Source organism: Syngnathus acus, chromosome 13, assembly GCF_901709675.1.
Source record: "Syngnathus acus chromosome 13, fSynAcu1.2, whole genome shotgun sequence".
Lineage (NCBI taxonomy): Eukaryota > Metazoa > Chordata > Actinopteri > Syngnathiformes > Syngnathidae > Syngnathus > Syngnathus acus.
In genome coordinates, this window is record NC_051098.1 from 5,161,487 (window position 1) to 5,177,776 (window position 16,290).

The 16,290-nt window shown below is 40.8% G+C and overlaps 4 protein-coding genes across 7 annotated transcripts; 1 reads left to right on the forward strand and 3 right to left on the reverse strand.

Moving 5' to 3' along the window:
- Nucleotides 1-195: 195 nt before the first annotated feature.
- Nucleotides 196-2,327, reverse strand: LOC119132051 (THAP domain-containing protein 2-like). Its single transcript, XM_037266939.1, has 6 exons — nucleotides 2,027-2,327; nucleotides 1,278-1,470; nucleotides 1,070-1,156; nucleotides 920-976; nucleotides 529-736; nucleotides 196-364 (listed from the first exon to the last, which is right to left on the reverse strand). The coding sequence occupies exons 1-6, from the start codon at nucleotides 2,104-2,106 to the stop codon at nucleotides 207-209; spliced, it is 783 nt and encodes a 260-aa protein (XP_037122834.1). The 5' UTR covers nucleotides 2,107-2,327; the 3' UTR covers nucleotides 196-206.
- Nucleotides 2,328-2,492: 165 nt separating this feature from the next.
- alkbh8 (alkB homolog 8, tRNA methyltransferase) lies at nucleotides 2,493-7,743 on the reverse strand. The gene is made up of 12 exons (XM_037266920.1): nucleotides 7,596-7,743; nucleotides 7,298-7,431; nucleotides 7,113-7,216; nucleotides 6,798-6,929; nucleotides 6,471-6,566; nucleotides 6,257-6,361; nucleotides 5,779-5,849; nucleotides 4,796-4,902; nucleotides 4,485-4,645; nucleotides 3,982-4,247; nucleotides 3,538-3,687; nucleotides 2,493-3,467 (listed from the first exon to the last, which is right to left on the reverse strand). The coding sequence occupies exons 1-12, from the start codon at nucleotides 7,719-7,721 to the stop codon at nucleotides 2,829-2,831; spliced, it is 2,091 nt and encodes a 696-aa protein (XP_037122815.1). The 5' UTR covers nucleotides 7,722-7,743; the 3' UTR covers nucleotides 2,493-2,828.
- A 2,733-nt stretch (nucleotides 7,744-10,476) lies between these two features.
- kbtbd3 (kelch repeat and BTB (POZ) domain containing 3) lies at nucleotides 10,477-16,078 on the reverse strand. Of its 3 annotated transcripts, none has more exons than XM_037266924.1 (10): nucleotides 15,766-16,078; nucleotides 15,306-15,508; nucleotides 15,059-15,224; nucleotides 14,711-14,893; nucleotides 14,468-14,641; nucleotides 14,081-14,368; nucleotides 13,515-13,757; nucleotides 13,143-13,433; nucleotides 12,906-13,055; nucleotides 10,477-12,782 (listed from the first exon to the last, which is right to left on the reverse strand). In XM_037266924.1, exons 2-10 carry the CDS (start codon nucleotides 15,506-15,508, stop codon nucleotides 12,660-12,662), a joined length of 1,821 nt encoding a protein of 606 aa, XP_037122819.1. In that variant the 5' UTR covers nucleotides 15,766-16,078; the 3' UTR covers nucleotides 10,477-12,659. The 3 variants fall into 3 exon arrangements, with proteins under 3 accessions (XP_037122819.1, XP_037122816.1, XP_037122818.1); XM_037266921.1 differs by having other exon boundaries at nucleotides 15,599-16,078; XM_037266923.1 differs by having other exon boundaries at nucleotides 15,306-16,078.
- LOC119132056 (sarcolipin) lies at nucleotides 11,188-12,296 on the forward strand. Of its 2 annotated transcripts, none has more exons than XM_037266949.1 (2): nucleotides 11,188-11,459; nucleotides 11,845-12,296. In XM_037266949.1, the coding sequence occupies exon 2, from the start codon at nucleotides 11,898-11,900 to the stop codon at nucleotides 11,991-11,993; it is 96 nt and encodes a 31-aa protein (XP_037122844.1). In that variant the 5' UTR covers nucleotides 11,188-11,459; nucleotides 11,845-11,897; the 3' UTR covers nucleotides 11,994-12,296. The 2 variants fall into 2 exon arrangements, with proteins under 2 accessions (XP_037122844.1, XP_037122843.1); XM_037266948.1 differs by having other exon boundaries at nucleotides 11,202-11,459; nucleotides 11,768-12,269.
- Nucleotides 16,079-16,290: the final 212 nt, after the last annotated feature.

Genomic DNA, 16,290 nt, shown 5'->3' on the forward strand with positions numbered 1-16,290 from the left:
GGGAACATTGTTGATAAGTGCAAATAAAACACTGCATACATTGAATAATTCATTTCTTCAAAAACAATTTTAACACAGCTGATCTTTAAGCTTCCAGCGGCTCATAATGCAATTTGTTGTGAGGTGAAAATCAAAAGGTGAAAGTCAAAATCGTAGTCACCTTTTTGAACTAGTGCATTTAAATTATTTAAAAAGGTGCAGCATGCCTACTTTTGCAAAGTCTTTGAATGTGGGAGGGGGAGTTGCAGAGTCTCTCTGAGGTAGTGATAGACCTTTGGCCCGTGGAGGTTGAGCGTGAGGGCAAACTCACGCTGGTCCTGTGAGTACTCATGACTCTTCTTTTCAAGGAGGTCAAGATTAAGTCCTGAAATTCAATGAGTAGAAATAAATTACCGTGGGGCAAAAACGACTTCCGTTTTTAAGTTCCATGACCACCATTGGGGGTGGGACATAAAACTCTATTAGGAATCCCTTCCAAAGGCAGTTATTTTGGAGCTGGTAAATATGTGCATACACTGTCCATTTTACCTGAGTAAAAATCAAGCTTGTCTTGTAGCTCTATGTTGATGAGATTCTTCTCCTTCAGTTCATCAAGCAGACAGTGCAGCCTTTCCTTGGCCCGACTTTCTCTGATTTTTGCGTTCCTGTTCTCCCGTTCCAAACTCTCCACTCTTGCTAGGGCTTCATCTAGTCTCTTCCTTAGAAGACAAGCAGAAGGCAATGCGTAGGAGTGATCCTAAAAGAAAGATGGATGAAAGTATTTTGAGTAAGGTTTAAACTGCCTGAAACAGTTATCAGACTACAAATATTTTTCAACTATCTTCAAACATGTCTATTAATAAACTATATTGAATTAATAATGTATGAATAAACAAATCTCTGAATCAATTTGATAGGGTATTTAAATCAAAGAACTCACAGTTGTGTGGTACTGGGAATCATTCTTAATCTTATAATTAATTCCACATTCACCATTCTGGAAATGACAAAAGACAGAAAAATCAGAGATTAGTACCAACAGGATCATAGACAGGTTACGATCAGTGGTTCAAATTCAGATAATTACAACCTTGGTTTCGGGGTCTAGTTCAGAGACCGCCGGAGACAGGTCCATTGGCTCCGGGTCCTGACATTCTTCAGCTCTCTTAGAAGACTGCTAAAATAGCAAAAGATTAAAATAAAGTTTAAATACAAATAATTCAACAGTGTGTTATTCATCATTTGTAATGTATGCATCTAAAACACCTAGAGTATAAATATCTTAGCGAGACACCTACATTTTGGAGATGAGCTGGAAGGCTGAAAACCGATGGTATGGCTCCAGTTCTAAGTCGGACAGTTTGACCAGTCCTGTCAAAGTCTTCAGGTTTAAAGTGAGCACTGCAGAGCACCGAATGGTCACTGGCGACAAAATTTTCTCTCCCAAGGGCAACTTCCCACTGCCTCCTTTTACGTTTTTCTTTTGGAAACCTTAAATTCATAGAAAATAACTTCATTAGCATTTCAATATTCACAGAGGAAAAACTGTTATGTTGTGGCATGGCACAAGAAAGCTGCCAACTTCCGAATGGTTGGTCATTAAGATGAACCGGCCCAAGAAGTCAAAATCCAAAAGGTTGATTCACTAAGTAAGTAAATAATCTTTATTTATGTAGCACATTTTCCAGTCCAAGGTCACAAACTGCTCACATGACAATAACAAAATTATAAAATGACACCCAAATACACATAAAATTAAGACAATAAAATGCAAGTTAGAATGCTTGCTCAAAAAGGTGAGCCTAACGTTGCTTTTTAAAAGCATTAAGTTACGTTCTAAAAGCATTAGGTTACTTATTGCTGCACCAGTGTCCCAAAGTATTTAAAATTCAAAACTGTTTAGTAATACTTCAAAAGACTAATTGTTTACAACTATATTGCAAGACTTCAACACATCAATTATTATATTTTTAGCATCTGATCAAGACTGTTCACATTTTACTCTCTGGTGGACTTCTAATTATAATGAAACGGGGAAAAAACTTACCGGTGAAAGGTAATTTTCCGTGCCTTGACTTGGGCATTGCGCTCGTTTTTGCAACCATGAGCTACGCAATACTCGGGCATCTTCGTACTTCCGAGAGGTTACTGTAAACATGGAAGAAATGCGTTTTAAATCCTCACCACGTACCACGTGTCTTGCAGTAAAACCACGTATGTCATGTCATCAGCAATCTAAGACGTGTCAAAATCAATAACGAATTGTTAACGTTAATGAAGAAAAATATACCTCAAGTAAACATCACCGGGGAATTCTTCTTCTTTCTCTTCTTGTTGGTTTACAAATGATAATTACGCATTAGCGCCAACTATAGATCTGCAGTGATTACTGCTTCCTTTGTCCCCCTATTGATAGATTTGTTGCGGGTGTAAAATTCTGACAGAATGCTTCAGTCTTGCATTACCATCTATTCTAATTACCTCCAAAGTATAGGGACATGTGGAGGCTTTTATTTTGATTAAGGATGACTGACAAGACTTACTGGAATTTATAACATTTTTATTCTTCGGCTTTCCACTCAGCATTTTTATACTGTTTTATTGTGTTCCGTGTTTTATGTCTGATTTTTACTTTATGTACAGCACTTTGTATGCAGATGTGGTTGTTTTTAAAGTGCTTTATAACTAAAGTTGAAATGTGCCTCATAATCAAACACTACGAAATAAAATAGTGTGCCTGCTTTATTTTGACTTTTGTTAACATTTTAACTACTGCAGATGTCTAGTTCTATGATGTGTTTTCTTTGGCTGTTAAAATAATCTTTGATTTCACCATGATTTACGCTGCATTATTTTCCAGATGAATTTCTACTTCCGGATCCCTTCTCTAAAACAACACACCAGTTGCCCTGGTCATGGTAGCTACTTTGCACTTTGACTCCCTCCACCTGCACACACAGCTGCTCCAGCTCTCCTTGCTGGAACACGTGGTAATAACGGTGGAAGACAGGCGCCTGGCCACTCTGGCTCCCTGCCTCATGATGACTGTCAACATTACAGTAGGATCTAATGCTTGAGTCACGATTGTCTGGACAAGAGTCTTTTGAAAGCTTTTTACACTTAGTTTTATCTCTATCTGTACACGCCTCTTCTGAGTCACCCTCCCTTGTTTTCCCTCCTTTCCCCTCTTTCAGATGCCACGGAACAAGAAGGTCCTGAGAATTGAAGGCTGTGCGATTAATATGAACACTAAGTTTGTCAGCAGTCGCTTCATCCGAGGATCTTTTCTTGTCATGTTCAGGGCTGCTTTCTGATTTTCCGTCAGGCTCTGGGTTGTCCTCGACCGCATTGTTTCTAGCGTTGTAGTCTTTGAGGTACTTGGACTTCTGCTGCTTGTACTCTTGCTCGAAGGCCCAGACATAGATGAGAGCATGACCCCCAGGCTTCAAAAGTCTCACCAACTCCTTCACAGCTGCCAAGCGACGCTCCTGTGACGACATTCACAAACGTTTCAAATTATGACAACAATTGTGTGTGTGCGTGCGTGTTTATACATACTGGTGTGGAAAAGTGGTGTATGACGGCTATAGAGATGCAGGCGTCACAAGAAGCTGTTCGAAGCGGAACACAGAGGGCATCGGAAACAAATGCCTGGAAACCTCGCTGGGCACAGATTTGGACGAGGGCGCTGCTCCGGTCACAGCCCACCTGGTATATGAAAGACATCAGACACAATATTCTTATGATCGCTGTATAAAAATTAAAAAAATACTCACATTCCCACCTATGGACAATTTCAATGAACCTATCATGCTTGTTATCGGAATGTGGGAGAAAGCTGCAAAACTGTCACAACCACAGGGGAAAACATGCAAACTCCACACAGGAAGGCCTGGATTCAAACACAAATTTACTACCTGTACTGAAAGGACTCCAAATGATATGCTGAAGCGATTGAAAAAAACTGACAGTAACAACAGTATGACCAAAAAAGGCACTCACACTAATGGCCTCCGGGTTCACCCCCAGATACTTTCCATTTCCGCAGCCAACATCGACCAGCACGTTCCCAGGTGAGAGCGAGGACAAGAAGTGGCACACACGGGGCCAAGGGGTGTGACGCGTGCTGCTGAAGTGGGGGGCGATTGCGTCATACACCCTGTGAACATATTCTTCCTCCAGACGGGTAGCATCATCGTGGCCTCGAGGAAGCGAGGGAGGGGAGGGTGGAGAGGGAGCTCCTTGACTATCACAGGCGGAGGGAAAAGCTGAAATATGTGGTGAGAGACGAACAATTCATCCAAACAGGTCCTTGCAAAGCAAACTGTATTTTATGTATTTTTGTGGTCTGTCTTTTATCTGCTATTCTACTTTGCACTGCATGTCCTGTATGATTCTCTACCAATAGCCAAGAGAATATCTTGCACGATTGTACAGCAAATTAGTATACTACGTATATAGTATTTAAAAAGTATCATGTCATTCTGTGCTTGAACAGGCCTCACCACAGCAGCAAGGTTCATGTCTGATCTTGCGGAAAGTGAAAGACGTTCGAGTGTCCCTTTTGCTCAAGGTGAGTTGGTTGAGGGCACCAATGTCACGCGTAGACGGAGCCGAGCATTGCGCATCGCAGGCGGGCACCATGTCAAACTTGCGAGGAGTGATTCTGATTTAGAAAAAAAAAGTACACGTTAGTGTACAACCAGTATCCTTGCTTTCAACATAACGAAAAAGAGAGGCGCACACATCGCTCTGAGAGTCCCACAAATGTTTGATAAATTGAATCTTACAAGTAAAAACCCTGCTCTGAACTTACCCATGCGTCCAGAGGTAACGGCTCTCTCCTTGCATCACCAAGAGGCTTCGCGCTGGCAAAAACACGCTTACTACACGGTTGTCAGGATGACGAAATTCCATAACTGTCTGTAAGACAAGCAGAAACCTTAAAAGATTGCAACTACTAATAATAGTGAGCTCGGAGTGTAGTAACAGCCGTCTATAATTTAAATAAAATGGGTCAAAGCTTTTTGTTGAGTCACCTCAATGAGACCAAATTATATCCTGCTTATCAGATTCTTACTATATTGATTCAAGTCTACAACTTCATGATACCAATTCCTTCTTTTTGCCCCAAAAGCATTACCCACAAAAGAAAGGCGAGGTACAGCAGTGCTCACAAGCATCATCATGAGAGAGTCAGTGTCTAAGCCTAATGTTTCCTTTCCTTTCCGGAGCAGAGCAGCGCCAGGTCTTGAGGGAAATTATACCGACACTATTTCCAGTTGTGCATCCTGCACAACTTCTGACAGCAGGTAAATTGGATTTGGTGAAGACAGGACGTGTGTGTGTGCGTGCGTGCGTGCAAGCACAGATGCGTTGATGGAACACCGGCAAATGAATCAGACTGTTCCTGAAACCAGCTGCACAATACATGCTCCCCTACACACTCACACTATGTGCGCAATCACAATCTAATAAAATTCAAGGACAAGACCCATATTATACATTTTATTTCACAAGAATCAAAATATTCTAAGTTCCATGCAAAGGAATGGGGGAGAATGTGAGCCCTTGTAAACTCCTTCCATTCATGGAGACAGCACTTGTTACACCTTTTTTAACTAGTCAGTGTGTGGCTCTGTGCTTGTTGTATTTATATCGCCATACATAAATACACCTATCTACAAACCAGTGAAATTGAGAAGGGCTCGCTCATAGGCTGTATGGTATCTGCACTGAAAGGTCTTTGCAAAAGTCTACTTACTTAATTGATGAGAGAGGGTTAGGGTGACTTCATACCTTTGCCCCCAGGCTTAGTGAAAGGATGGTGTCCTCAAAAGCAGAGTGCGTATCCACGTGAGGAGGTATGCCTACAAATGTGACAAATCAGATTTTTCTTAATGCTACATTCATTTACAGATTTTAAATGAGTTTGTGAGCGCAACCTTTTTTTTTTTTTTTACATATTCCATTTTTGCAGTAACTTTAGGCGAAAGTATGAGAGCTAACTATGTCCTTTACCGCGCAAAGGCTGTGCTGCCACCTTGTGGTAGGAATAAAACATTTGAGAACAAGGTGGCAATGACTGTAAACCTAACAAATGAAACCCTATGATACAAATTAAGACCTTTACATGTCCCTCCCGAGAATCTTGCTAAACCTACTTCATGCTACAGCGTTCTACTTTTATAATGGGTCTATTGGTCACCTGTATTATGCAACCGTATAGTAAGTGGCTCCGATACTGTAAAGCGGGTGTAGTATAAATGCAACAAACCTTGTCCAGACTCATATTGGTTAACAGTCAGCTGGTCAGGCATGAACTTTGTATATCCATTTTCCATAATTCTGTCCAGTACAGGCTGACACTCCTGAGGAAGACCTAGATACACACACATTCCTATTTGGTTTTACTATTCATACATCCATTTTAATTATGCAAATTACACAATGTGATAATAAAATATTTAGTTATATGCAAATCATCTTACCTACAGGTAATGGCTTGTCTTTGTCTACATTGTTGTTGTCGTAGCGAAATTCATAGCCAAAATGTTTGACTCTTCTATGCTTCAGAGCTTTTTGTGCTACAGTAAGAGAACATTCGATTTGAGTTGGAAAACCGGTAAAACAATTCGGCACCTACAAATGAAAATGTAATGCTAGAATTTAGAGCCTAAAGTTGGCAGTAAAAAAAAATGCCGTTATTTAAAAGTTAGCTGGGATAGGTTACAATGAGTTTTATAGTCAAACTTCAATGCTTCAAACTTCATCAGTAAGCTTCAGTAACAATAACACATGACACAGCTCCTCCTTACCAGTGTCAGCATCACTAGTGGATGACCAGTCAATAGCAGCAAGCAGTAGAGCTTCTTCCACGGGAGAAACAAAGTCCTCCACCAAAACCAGTCCAGGTGGAAAAGTCACACAAGCTTGCTGCTCACACGGCACTGTGAACGTGAATCAACATTTATGATTGGAAACAAACATTTACAATGACTGCAGTGCCATGGAAGCAGACAAAATCTTTCCAACAAACAGTCCCTGATTTTAGTGATATTTGTGCATGGTGCAATTCAAATTATCAACCCTCGCATCTGAAAGGCAAGCCAGATGGTAAAATACTGCAGTACCCGAGGCAACAAAGCTGAGGTAGAGAGTCACGTTATTCTCCTCTCCATGCTGAAGTGTTCGACCATTCAGGTGGACGTGAGCTTTCCTGGCAATCTCCTCAGATCTGCATAAGGAGAAACAATATGAGAAGGCATAGGCAAATATGTTCAATCTTTCCAAAACATGGTTCAATGATCAATATTACCCATAGGTGACAAAAGCGTAGGGCTTGTGAGGGGGCATGAGGAGGCTCTCCACCTCTCCCATCTCTTTTAGCACAGCAGACAGCTCCTCCCTACTGACACCATTCCCCAGGCCACCGTTAGCCACCACTAAACTCTGCAGAGCACACACAGATATATTTTCATTGGACTGTCTGTAACTAAAAAAAACATTCTATACAGGAGTCCGAACAACTGTCACACAGCCAGAAAACAAGATATGTATGTATATTAGACAACACTACAAAAAAGAATGTATTAGTAATCTATTTTATGGGTTACCTTAGAGGGATTCGACGTAGTGCTGATTCCTTCATGTTTCAGCAAAGTGTGACTGGATTTAATCTGTTTACGAAGAAGTTTCTTGTCAACTTTACCTCTACTGCATGCCTTCGAATTATTTTCCATATTTACGTCTATTGTGCGTCTTTTTAGGTTTGTCCGGAAGAAACATCAAGGAGACACTGAACGTTCCTAGAGTGACTTTGATTATAGAATTTGACCCAGGCAGACGTGACACGACTCCTACTAACGCCGTTTGAAATAATAATAATAATAAGAAGAAGAAGAAGAAGAAGAAGAAGAAGAAGACGAAGAAGAAGAAGAAGAATATAATATAATAAAGCTTGGCAATATTGTGTCTTTGTGAAGCCAGAAGTTAGTCCATCTCATTGTGTGAGTGGTCGGCTGGTGTACACCGAGGCGTCAACGGGACTGTCAACAAATCAAAGTGGGGGGACACTGCCTGCTTTCACTTGTAGCCACATTGTGCACGTAGACGACTCTAACAATGATGGCATTGCCATACTTAATGCCTTCCTAATCTTCCATCAAAAGATAGGGGAAAATGCTCCAGGGATCATTCTCTATAGTCATCGCTGACTTGATACCGAGGGATAAAATGTAACTATACAGGGTGACTCTCTTGGGGAGCCTTTGCCAAAGAAGAAGCCATTCACAGTTTAGCAGGCCCTTGAATTGTTAAGTGATAAATGGGCATGCCTGTAGCGGGTCTGAATTCCTGCATACCTGTGACTCTTTGTGTTTACTGATTTACACGAACCATTGCGGATTTGGATCCTTGTGTGCCAATAACATGCACTAGATGTGTGTGTGTTGTTTGTGTAATGTAGGAATCACCTGTCTTTAGTCATCTAAGCACTGAAATTGCAGCACCAGGCTGGGTTTGCCAGCGAGAGCACTTCTTGTCAGTGTAGTCTACAAAACAACAGCTGGTCAGAAAGGGAAGCACATGACTGATCCTTCTGACATGATAATGACTCAGCTACGTCTATTTTTAAAGCACTTGAAACTTTTGATGTTTTTCTGAACAGAGGATGATCAGATTCTGCCAAAAAAAAAAAAGAATTTGCAGTCAGGGTCACTGGCAGCAGGGTCAAATTAGTTGAACTTTCAGAATGGACTGCAGTCAATTCTGTGACACTGTAAACCCGTTATCATGCGATGTTTTAATTACAATTTAAACTAATTTAAGTGTAAAATAAGTTAAGAATTATATTATATTACGTATAATCACACACAATGACATCTGCCATATATGCTATGGAGCAAGAGGGTGAATGAAAGTTGCACTAGATATAAATGCACTTTACTTTCTGTAATGCATTCTATTCTATTTTGTAGTCTTATGTCATTGTAGAAATACTGTGAAGTAAGTGAAGCCTGAAGAAAAGTGAATGGCTGCCTTCCTTAACTGTATTGTAGGATTGTTGCCATTTTTTTGTAAGCTTTCGAGGCCCATTTTACCAGATATGTTTAAATCTGAGACTTTTTGTACTCTTTGTTAATGTCTCCTAGCTTATATCTACCTTGAAGGTAAGATTCAATAATTCTTTCACCTTCAACACAGCAAATGAGTAGTGAAACATTGCAAACTTGAGTGGGATGGTGTTTGTACCCTGAGGCACGCCATCACTCTTTGAAATGCTGGGCTGAGAGCCAGACACCAAACCTTTTACTGAAGGCATCTTTGTATTCTAATTTGCTGGGGACTGCAGGATAGATGTGGGTAAACGGGGAAATAAGATCTGGGTTTTTAAAATAGTGGTTCCGTTCTTTACTTGTCCAAAGGGACACAGTGTTAACTGATCAGCCTGTATTTGGAGGAAGATGAATCATATCAAAACCAAGGTGATGAAACAGCAAGGTAAAAGAGATTAAATCAATCCAAACTAGCTGGGTTTATTTTAGTACAAAGGAAAACCAGATTACATTTTTATGGAAGGTGCTTTATTTTGTATTTGCGTTATTAAAGTACCGAATAGTGAAACTGAAATACTTTATTAGTGACTACATTTGTAAAACGTCATCTGTGCAAATAATTTAAAATGGGAAAAAAAAGATCAATATAAAATATATTTTTTTTCCTCAAACTGTAATTTATGTTATGTAAAATGTTCTCTCTTCTTTCGCTATGGTTTTAATTGTTTTATCAGTTGTTTTATCAATTATTGGTTATGCAACTTCCCCAAACCAATTACTTCTTAAGTGGTTTAATAACATAAGAGGGCCGTACAAGCACATACTCTGCATCCATGTACGTACTTCTACAGCATGTCCCAGAATGTCTGGAATGGTGTTTCTGCGTTGCTGTTGACACTTTTGTCTCCACTACTTTAGGAGGTAACTCCTGCCATATACTTTTCTATCTGACAAACACATACACAGCTGTCAGGTTGCTCTGCGGTCTATCCTGTCAGCACACTCCAGCCCGTTTTATATCCGATCAGAGCCACAGTGGATCTCATGACAATGGGAATCCCTGGGTCAAACGGCTCCTTGTCCAACATTGGCAGAATCGTATGCGATAGAGTGACACTTATTGCAGCCATTTTGATCTGCTTAATCCCTGGGGAATGCCCTGTGATGGAAAGGTTCAAGATAGGCTTACTCAAACACACTTTGTCCCACCGTGACCCCCGACGTGTGCACAGGAGAAGGTGTGCGTGTCATGGGGTTTAGCACCAGTTCGGAGATAAAGCCAATCTAAGCAGCTGTCAAGTGTGAGATGAGCAGAGAGGATTGCTGGCTGACGGTCAGATTCTTTCTTGGGAGCGGCACGGCACAGAAGGGAAGAAATGCAGAAGTGGAAAACAACAGCCACAAGAGCATCACTTGGTAACTCAAATGAATGTAGGCCAAGAGTTGTTCTTGCTTTTATTTTAATGGGTCACATCAAAACACAACTATGCAACTCACATCCACATTTGAAGTTGATCCGGCCAATAAATGTTGTGGGGGAAATTATTCATCTGTAATTGACCAAAATCATCTCTGACGTTACAAGAAACGTTGGACCAGTTCCTTCCGTTGTTTGAAAATCCTGTCAATTTTTTTCAAAAAAATCTATCAGTCGGGCCACTTAAAAATTATTGACCTAAAGTGCTGAAAATGGCCTGCTCTCTTTGACTATGCAAAGTTTACGGTTGAACAATCGGCCAGTGATACGGATGTTCGACAGAGAGTTTGCTCAACAACACAATCAGGTTCCCATAATAATATCAGCTCAAATGAGAAATGGATCTGTTCAGTGACTCGTGATATTGAAGCTACGTGTAAAACTTTTATCAAAAAGAAAAACAAGCAATACCAGCTTTAGTTACAGGACATGTCATAATGATGAATTGCAGCTTCAGTTGGACTTGAATCTGAGCCTCCAATGTTACATTTTGAAAAGCTGACTGCATTATTCATCTTGTGCATCGCCTCACACCCGATACTGTTACAGATTCCTCCATCCATGAGACGATGCATGCATTGTATTTGGAGCGATTGTAAGCCACCTCATATTTGCAATAATGTGCTATAAATAACCCAGACAGTGAGAGAGAGACTCTCTATGGCTATGTGTCGTGGACCAGATTGTGGAAAATAAAACACTTGATTGGTTTGTTCACTTAAATAGTGTGGGTGACATCATTATGTTTGCATGTGAGCCATGGGCGGTCCACTGAGGTGACTACTTTAGGGGCAGGCCAGGTCCCTGGTCAGGGTAGAAAGCTGAAGCTCGACACGGAGGGAAGCAAATCAAAGAAGACATTTGCAGACTATAGACAGTTTGGATTTTTGCAAATCAAGACCAACAAAAAAAAATACTCTACTGGAGCACATGACATAAAGGAAAAGGTAATAATCCTCTTGAGGCCTGAAAGGATGCAAGAAAATCTCTTTCCTTGTTAATTTGAATAAATATTATCTGGAATCTTTAATGACAGGTGACCACAACTTAATATTAATCTACAGTATATTTTTATGGCACTTGTGCATACAGTCTTATCGCAAGCTATTGTACCTTGTACTTTGCTTTTACATGCCTTTAGTTCTTTATATAGATACTCTTAATTATGTGAACTGAGTTACATTGTGAATGAAATATGCAAAATCAAAAAAGCTGCCTTGCCTTTCATGCAAATCTACTTGTTTGCTTGTCTCAGGTGGGGGGTTGGACAGCAAAACTTTGTGACAAAATCTTCCTTTCTGCCATCCCTGTTGCCGTGTGTACTCCCTTCAGCAGCTGCCGCCTCATCGCCATTGTCCCCTACACTGCCTGTTTGGAAAGCGGCCATGGATCGCTCGGTGCAGGAACTCTTCCTCAACTTCATGATCGTCTTAATCACCGTTCTCTTGATGTGGCTGTTGGTGAAAACATATCAGGACTAACATGCGGAACATGAACATTCCTCCCATCTCCATCTCCTCCGAGAGGAGATGGGAGACATTTTATGGAGTCTGCATGGTTTCTTCGGCTATTTTAGGTCAGATTTCAGTTTTAGTGTTTTCGTCTATGGAAATGGTGTGATTTTAATGCAATTACCAAGGTAAACTAATCTGGGATTTAGAGCTACACTTTTTTGAGATCCTGCTCTTGTATCAAAATCAAAAAGGGGATTCCCAGAAAAGAGGAAAATGTTAACAGAAAAAAACAGAAACCTAACACAGATCTGCTGCACCGTGCAAATCTCTCCACTCTTGTTTTCAAACAATGCAAGATGACACTTTATGCACTCGCACATGCTATTATGTTTGAGTCTGTACGCTCTTTAATTCTGTATTTAAGTAATTTGTGTGTAATTGAATCAAATATTTAAATTATTGTTGACTTCTCGCAGAATAAATTCTCTATTTGAATGACTCTAGTTGTTTTTTTGCACACAAAATATTGCTGTCAGCCTCTGTACATATAAAAAGAGGTCCCTCTGATATATAAATAATAAATAAAAATGATAAATAAAATAATGCATTCTGTTATATAGTAATTTTTTGGTGATTGAATGTGAAAAAGTTGCAGTTGGAATTTACTTTCCTTCAACTTGCCACCTGTGTGCATCATTCTATATCACTCCACGGGTTAGTGTGTCTGTTGAAACTGATGCTCTGGCAATGGAATTCAGTCAGAGCTCTGGGCATGGGCGCCACTTCCTCCCATTGACTCCTGTCACTGTGATACACCTAACAAAGGAAATATGCAAAGTTATCAAATTATAGTCACTCGATCTGCAAAATGGACAAATTTGCTCTGTGTCACATCTTTGTCACATGACTAGAGACCAATTAGAAAATTCGGGATTTTACCTGGACTTCATCTGTAATCTCATCAGGGGAATAATCACCACCTAAAATGTAGATTTTGTCTCGTATACCAACTGCTCCAGCATTGAACCCCGCACACTCAAATGACCCCTCTCCTTTCCACACACAAGTCTCTGGACAGAAACTGTACACCTGCAGGATGACACGTGTCATATGTGATCAGGAAAATCTTACATCAAACATTTGTTTGTTGAATCGGTCTATTTTTTGTGTGTTCACCTTGTAAGTGGACAGGTCACAGAGGTGCAGTGTTTTATGAATTGAGACAGCCTTTACCAGCGTTGCATGGAAGAACTGGCCAAACTCTGCCACCAGGCGACACCACTGGTCCTGTTGGGCATCATAGCTAAAGAAACAGTCAAGTGAGGGATTGAAAGAGTCGGTTATCTCCACCTCCGACCCCAGTGTATAGATAACGCTGCCACAAGCACTGGCCTCAGGATAGAAGATTGCAGTTGGCAGACGACTGACTGAGAACCAGCTCTTGGCCAATGGGTCATAATAGTCCACCTGAACATATAACGTGTTGTACTGCCAACAAATGTTCTAACTTACACATACATCTAAAAAAAAAAAAGTACACAAACACACCTCTAGCAGACCGGGAGCAGCCCCTCTGTGTCCCTTCGTCCGCCCTCCAATGACATAAACCCGGTCTAGACAGACCACTGCTGTGTGCATGGTTCGGGGTTTCGGCATCGCTGGAGCAGGTGTGCAGGTTCTTGTTACAGGGGAGAAGCACCACATCTCATCGGTAGCATCATGGGAAGGCTCCGCCACGTGGATTCGTACTGCCCGGTAACAGTTTCCACGGCAACCTCCAGTGATAAACATCTTGTGGGCAATTGAAGGAAGAGGGGAAGGGAAGCATTCAAAGTTCATTTGCTTTTTTTTTTTGGTCATTGTGCTAATTGGCTTGTATCAGATAGAACTGAGCACACCATGAACTCTCAGATGGCCATGGAGCTGGCAAGTGAGACTCTTTTTGCATTTTATAACATTGTTAAAGGAAGAGAAATTGATTCTAAAAATAACCTACTTGATTGCGACGCAATATATTTCCCAGATAAAACTTCTGCAGGCCCACTATTGGATTTAATTAAACTGTGTAGGAGTTGTGGCAGTGTATACACGATTCCTGCAATCACATGTTGTACCTTCTCAGCATAGCTAGTCAGATGGGAGCCTGGCAGATCTGGCATTGTGTTTGTTCCATCCTCCTGGTTGAATCCAAGCTCCGTCCACTGGTCTGTTTCCAAACAGTAGCAGAAAGAGTGGCGGACAACTCCGTTCTCCTCCGTCTTGTGGATATAAATGTAGCTCTGTGTGGTGGCAGGTCTGGCATCGGTGAACAATCCACTGTGCTGACTTTGTCTGCTCCGAGCCTCGGAGATCAGAGCCATACAGGAATGATTGCTGCTCAGCAGATCTGAATCACGAAGAGACTTACAGAAAATAAAATACATTTGAGGATGAATTGAGATGAAAATATACCACCAAAAATGTGCGAATCTCTTTGCACCTGACATTGACTGTGTGAATACCTGAAATGCATGTGGAGGTAGCTGGTGAAGTCTCGTTAGAGATAGCAATGTGGGTAGCAGCTTCTGTCTTCCAAGAAGGTCATGGCGGATCCACTTTAGAAGTGACATGACCAAAGCCTCCTCACTGGCCACACAGAGGGCATCTGACCTGAGGCACTCGTCCAACACATTCACCTACAATGTTTGGAACCGGTTTTAGAAGCTGCCATTCGAAAGGTACGTGTGTTGACGGCTGACTGGCACCTGCATGTCCAGGAATTCTTGTGTGTCAGAAAGGTCTTGGAAGTTTTGAACCACAAAGTCGGTGGCACTTCGGAGGAGGGAGGCTGAGCCATATGCTTCAGCAAGGGCCAAAAGTGACAGGCAGTTACCAAGATCTATCGTTCCTAACAAGAAGTCACTACAGGCTCTGGATAGAACTGACACCTGAAGACACCAACAACACCAAGTAAGTAAAATTTCCTTTTAACTCAATGTACAATATCATGTACAATCGAGTAAATATCAATTAATTTGAGCCAATACCATAAGAATAAGAAGAATGAGAAAAGAGTCAAATAGATCTGTGGCTGCAGAGCCATGTGTTTCTACCTGCAAAAAGGAGGCAAGTTGAAACAGAGAGTCTACGTTCCCTTCTGTGATAAGAATTTCACCAGAGTAGGCAAAATCCAGGAAGGACTCCACCACAACCGGACACTGGTTACACAATGTTACAGAACCATCGTCACGTTCTCGCATAGCTGCTTCAAACATGGCCCTAAAGAAAAAGAAAAGAAAACTTACAAATTATTGCACAATATTCTCTCCAAAAAATGTACAGATAGAAAGAAATCGAGACCTGAAGAAATCACTGCATGCAGCAAGAACACAGCGATGACAGGGAAAAATCTGTTCCTGCACTTTTATGGTGAAATCAAATAGTAGGCCTTGCTCCCGAAATGACCTGAGTAGACCCAGCAACTGAAGTCCATGTGTGTTGGACACCTGCAGCAAGGTGTGACCCTCTCGGATCTTGTTGCAGGACTCTTTTTCCTCAGCCATCTTGAGCACCCATCAAAAAAGAGAAGGAATAAATGACAGGTGGGATTTTTAAGCAAGTAAATGTGTTGTATTATTTGGTAATGCCTATACCTCTGTGCAATAAATAGTGCGCAGTACACTAGCCTAATAGAAGCACCAAAATTGTGACTACTGATGGGCCACATAGGTAAAACAAATCTCAATTTGAACGTATTATTGAATATGACATGACGCTTGTAAACGCTTCACTTAGCACAGGTAACACGGATTCTACTTACAGCACCATGGACAGCGCTCCCGTGCTTCCGGGAAGGTAGATATGGTACGAGAAGTCTGAAATACTATGACTTGCTTGTCGCTGCGAAATCAAAGTCGAATGTAAATTTTAATGTTATACACAATACTGATTGAAAATCCAACGAGTTTTTAAAGATTTAGATTATATCCGTGCATGTATGGTTTGTTTCAGGCGGAAGTAAGCGCAACGACCGAAGGGAACTGTAGTTCTCTTGGTTGATTTTTAAATCGGAAATCGTGCGAAAACTTGGAGAATAAAATGTTAAGAAATATACTGTGCATATGATGTTAAAGATAGTTAAACTAACTTCTACGGGTGTGCATTAATAATCACGATTACACAACAATATTCATTTGAATTTCCCCAAGCACTTGTACAAAAAATACAAAATATTTCAAGAATTGCGATACGTCTTTTTATTACTACTTTAATACTTTCAAGGCAACAATGCGCTTCTCAAAAACATAAAATAAAAATACAAAACAACTGAACATATCAAATAAAT

Excerpts from the sequence above, each read along its gene's own strand:
- LOC119132051 (XM_037266939.1), bottom strand. The coding sequence starts at position 2,106 with ATGCCCGAGTATTGCGTAGCTCATGGTTGCAAAAACGAGCGCAATGCC. Across the intron at positions 1,471-2,026 it reads CGGAAAATTACCTTTCACCG|GTTTCCAAAAGAAAAACGTA; the intron begins GTAAGTTTTTTC and ends TATGAATTTAAG. Across the intron at positions 1,157-1,277 it reads TTCCAGCTCATCTCCAAAAT|CAGTCTTCTAAGAGAGCTGA; the intron begins GTAGGTGTCTCG and ends TTGCTATTTTAG.
- kbtbd3 (XM_037266924.1), bottom strand. The coding sequence starts at position 15,508 with ATGGCTGAGGAAAAAGAGTCCTGCAACAAGATCCGAGAGGGTCACACC. Across the intron at positions 14,369-14,467 it reads TACCTCCACATGCATTTCAG|TCTCTTCGTGATTCAGATCT; the intron begins GTATTCACACAG and ends ATTTTCTGTAAG. Across the intron at positions 13,434-13,514 it reads CTGCTCCCGGTCTGCTAGAG|GTGGACTATTATGACCCATT; the intron begins GTGTGTTTGTGT and ends TTATATGTTCAG.
- LOC119132056 (XM_037266949.1), top strand. The coding sequence starts at position 11,898 with ATGGATCGCTCGGTGCAGGAACTCTTCCTCAACTTCATGATCGTCTTA.
- alkbh8 (XM_037266920.1), bottom strand. The coding sequence starts at position 7,721 with ATGGAAAATAATTCGAAGGCATGCAGTAGAGGTAAAGTTGACAAGAAA. Across the intron at positions 6,362-6,470 it reads AGACAAGCCATTACCTGTAG|GTCTTCCTCAGGAGTGTCAG; the intron begins GTAAGATGATTT and ends GTGTGTATCTAG. Across the intron at positions 5,850-6,256 it reads CCAATATGAGTCTGGACAAG|GCATACCTCCTCACGTGGAT; the intron begins GTTTGTTGCATT and ends TCACATTTGTAG.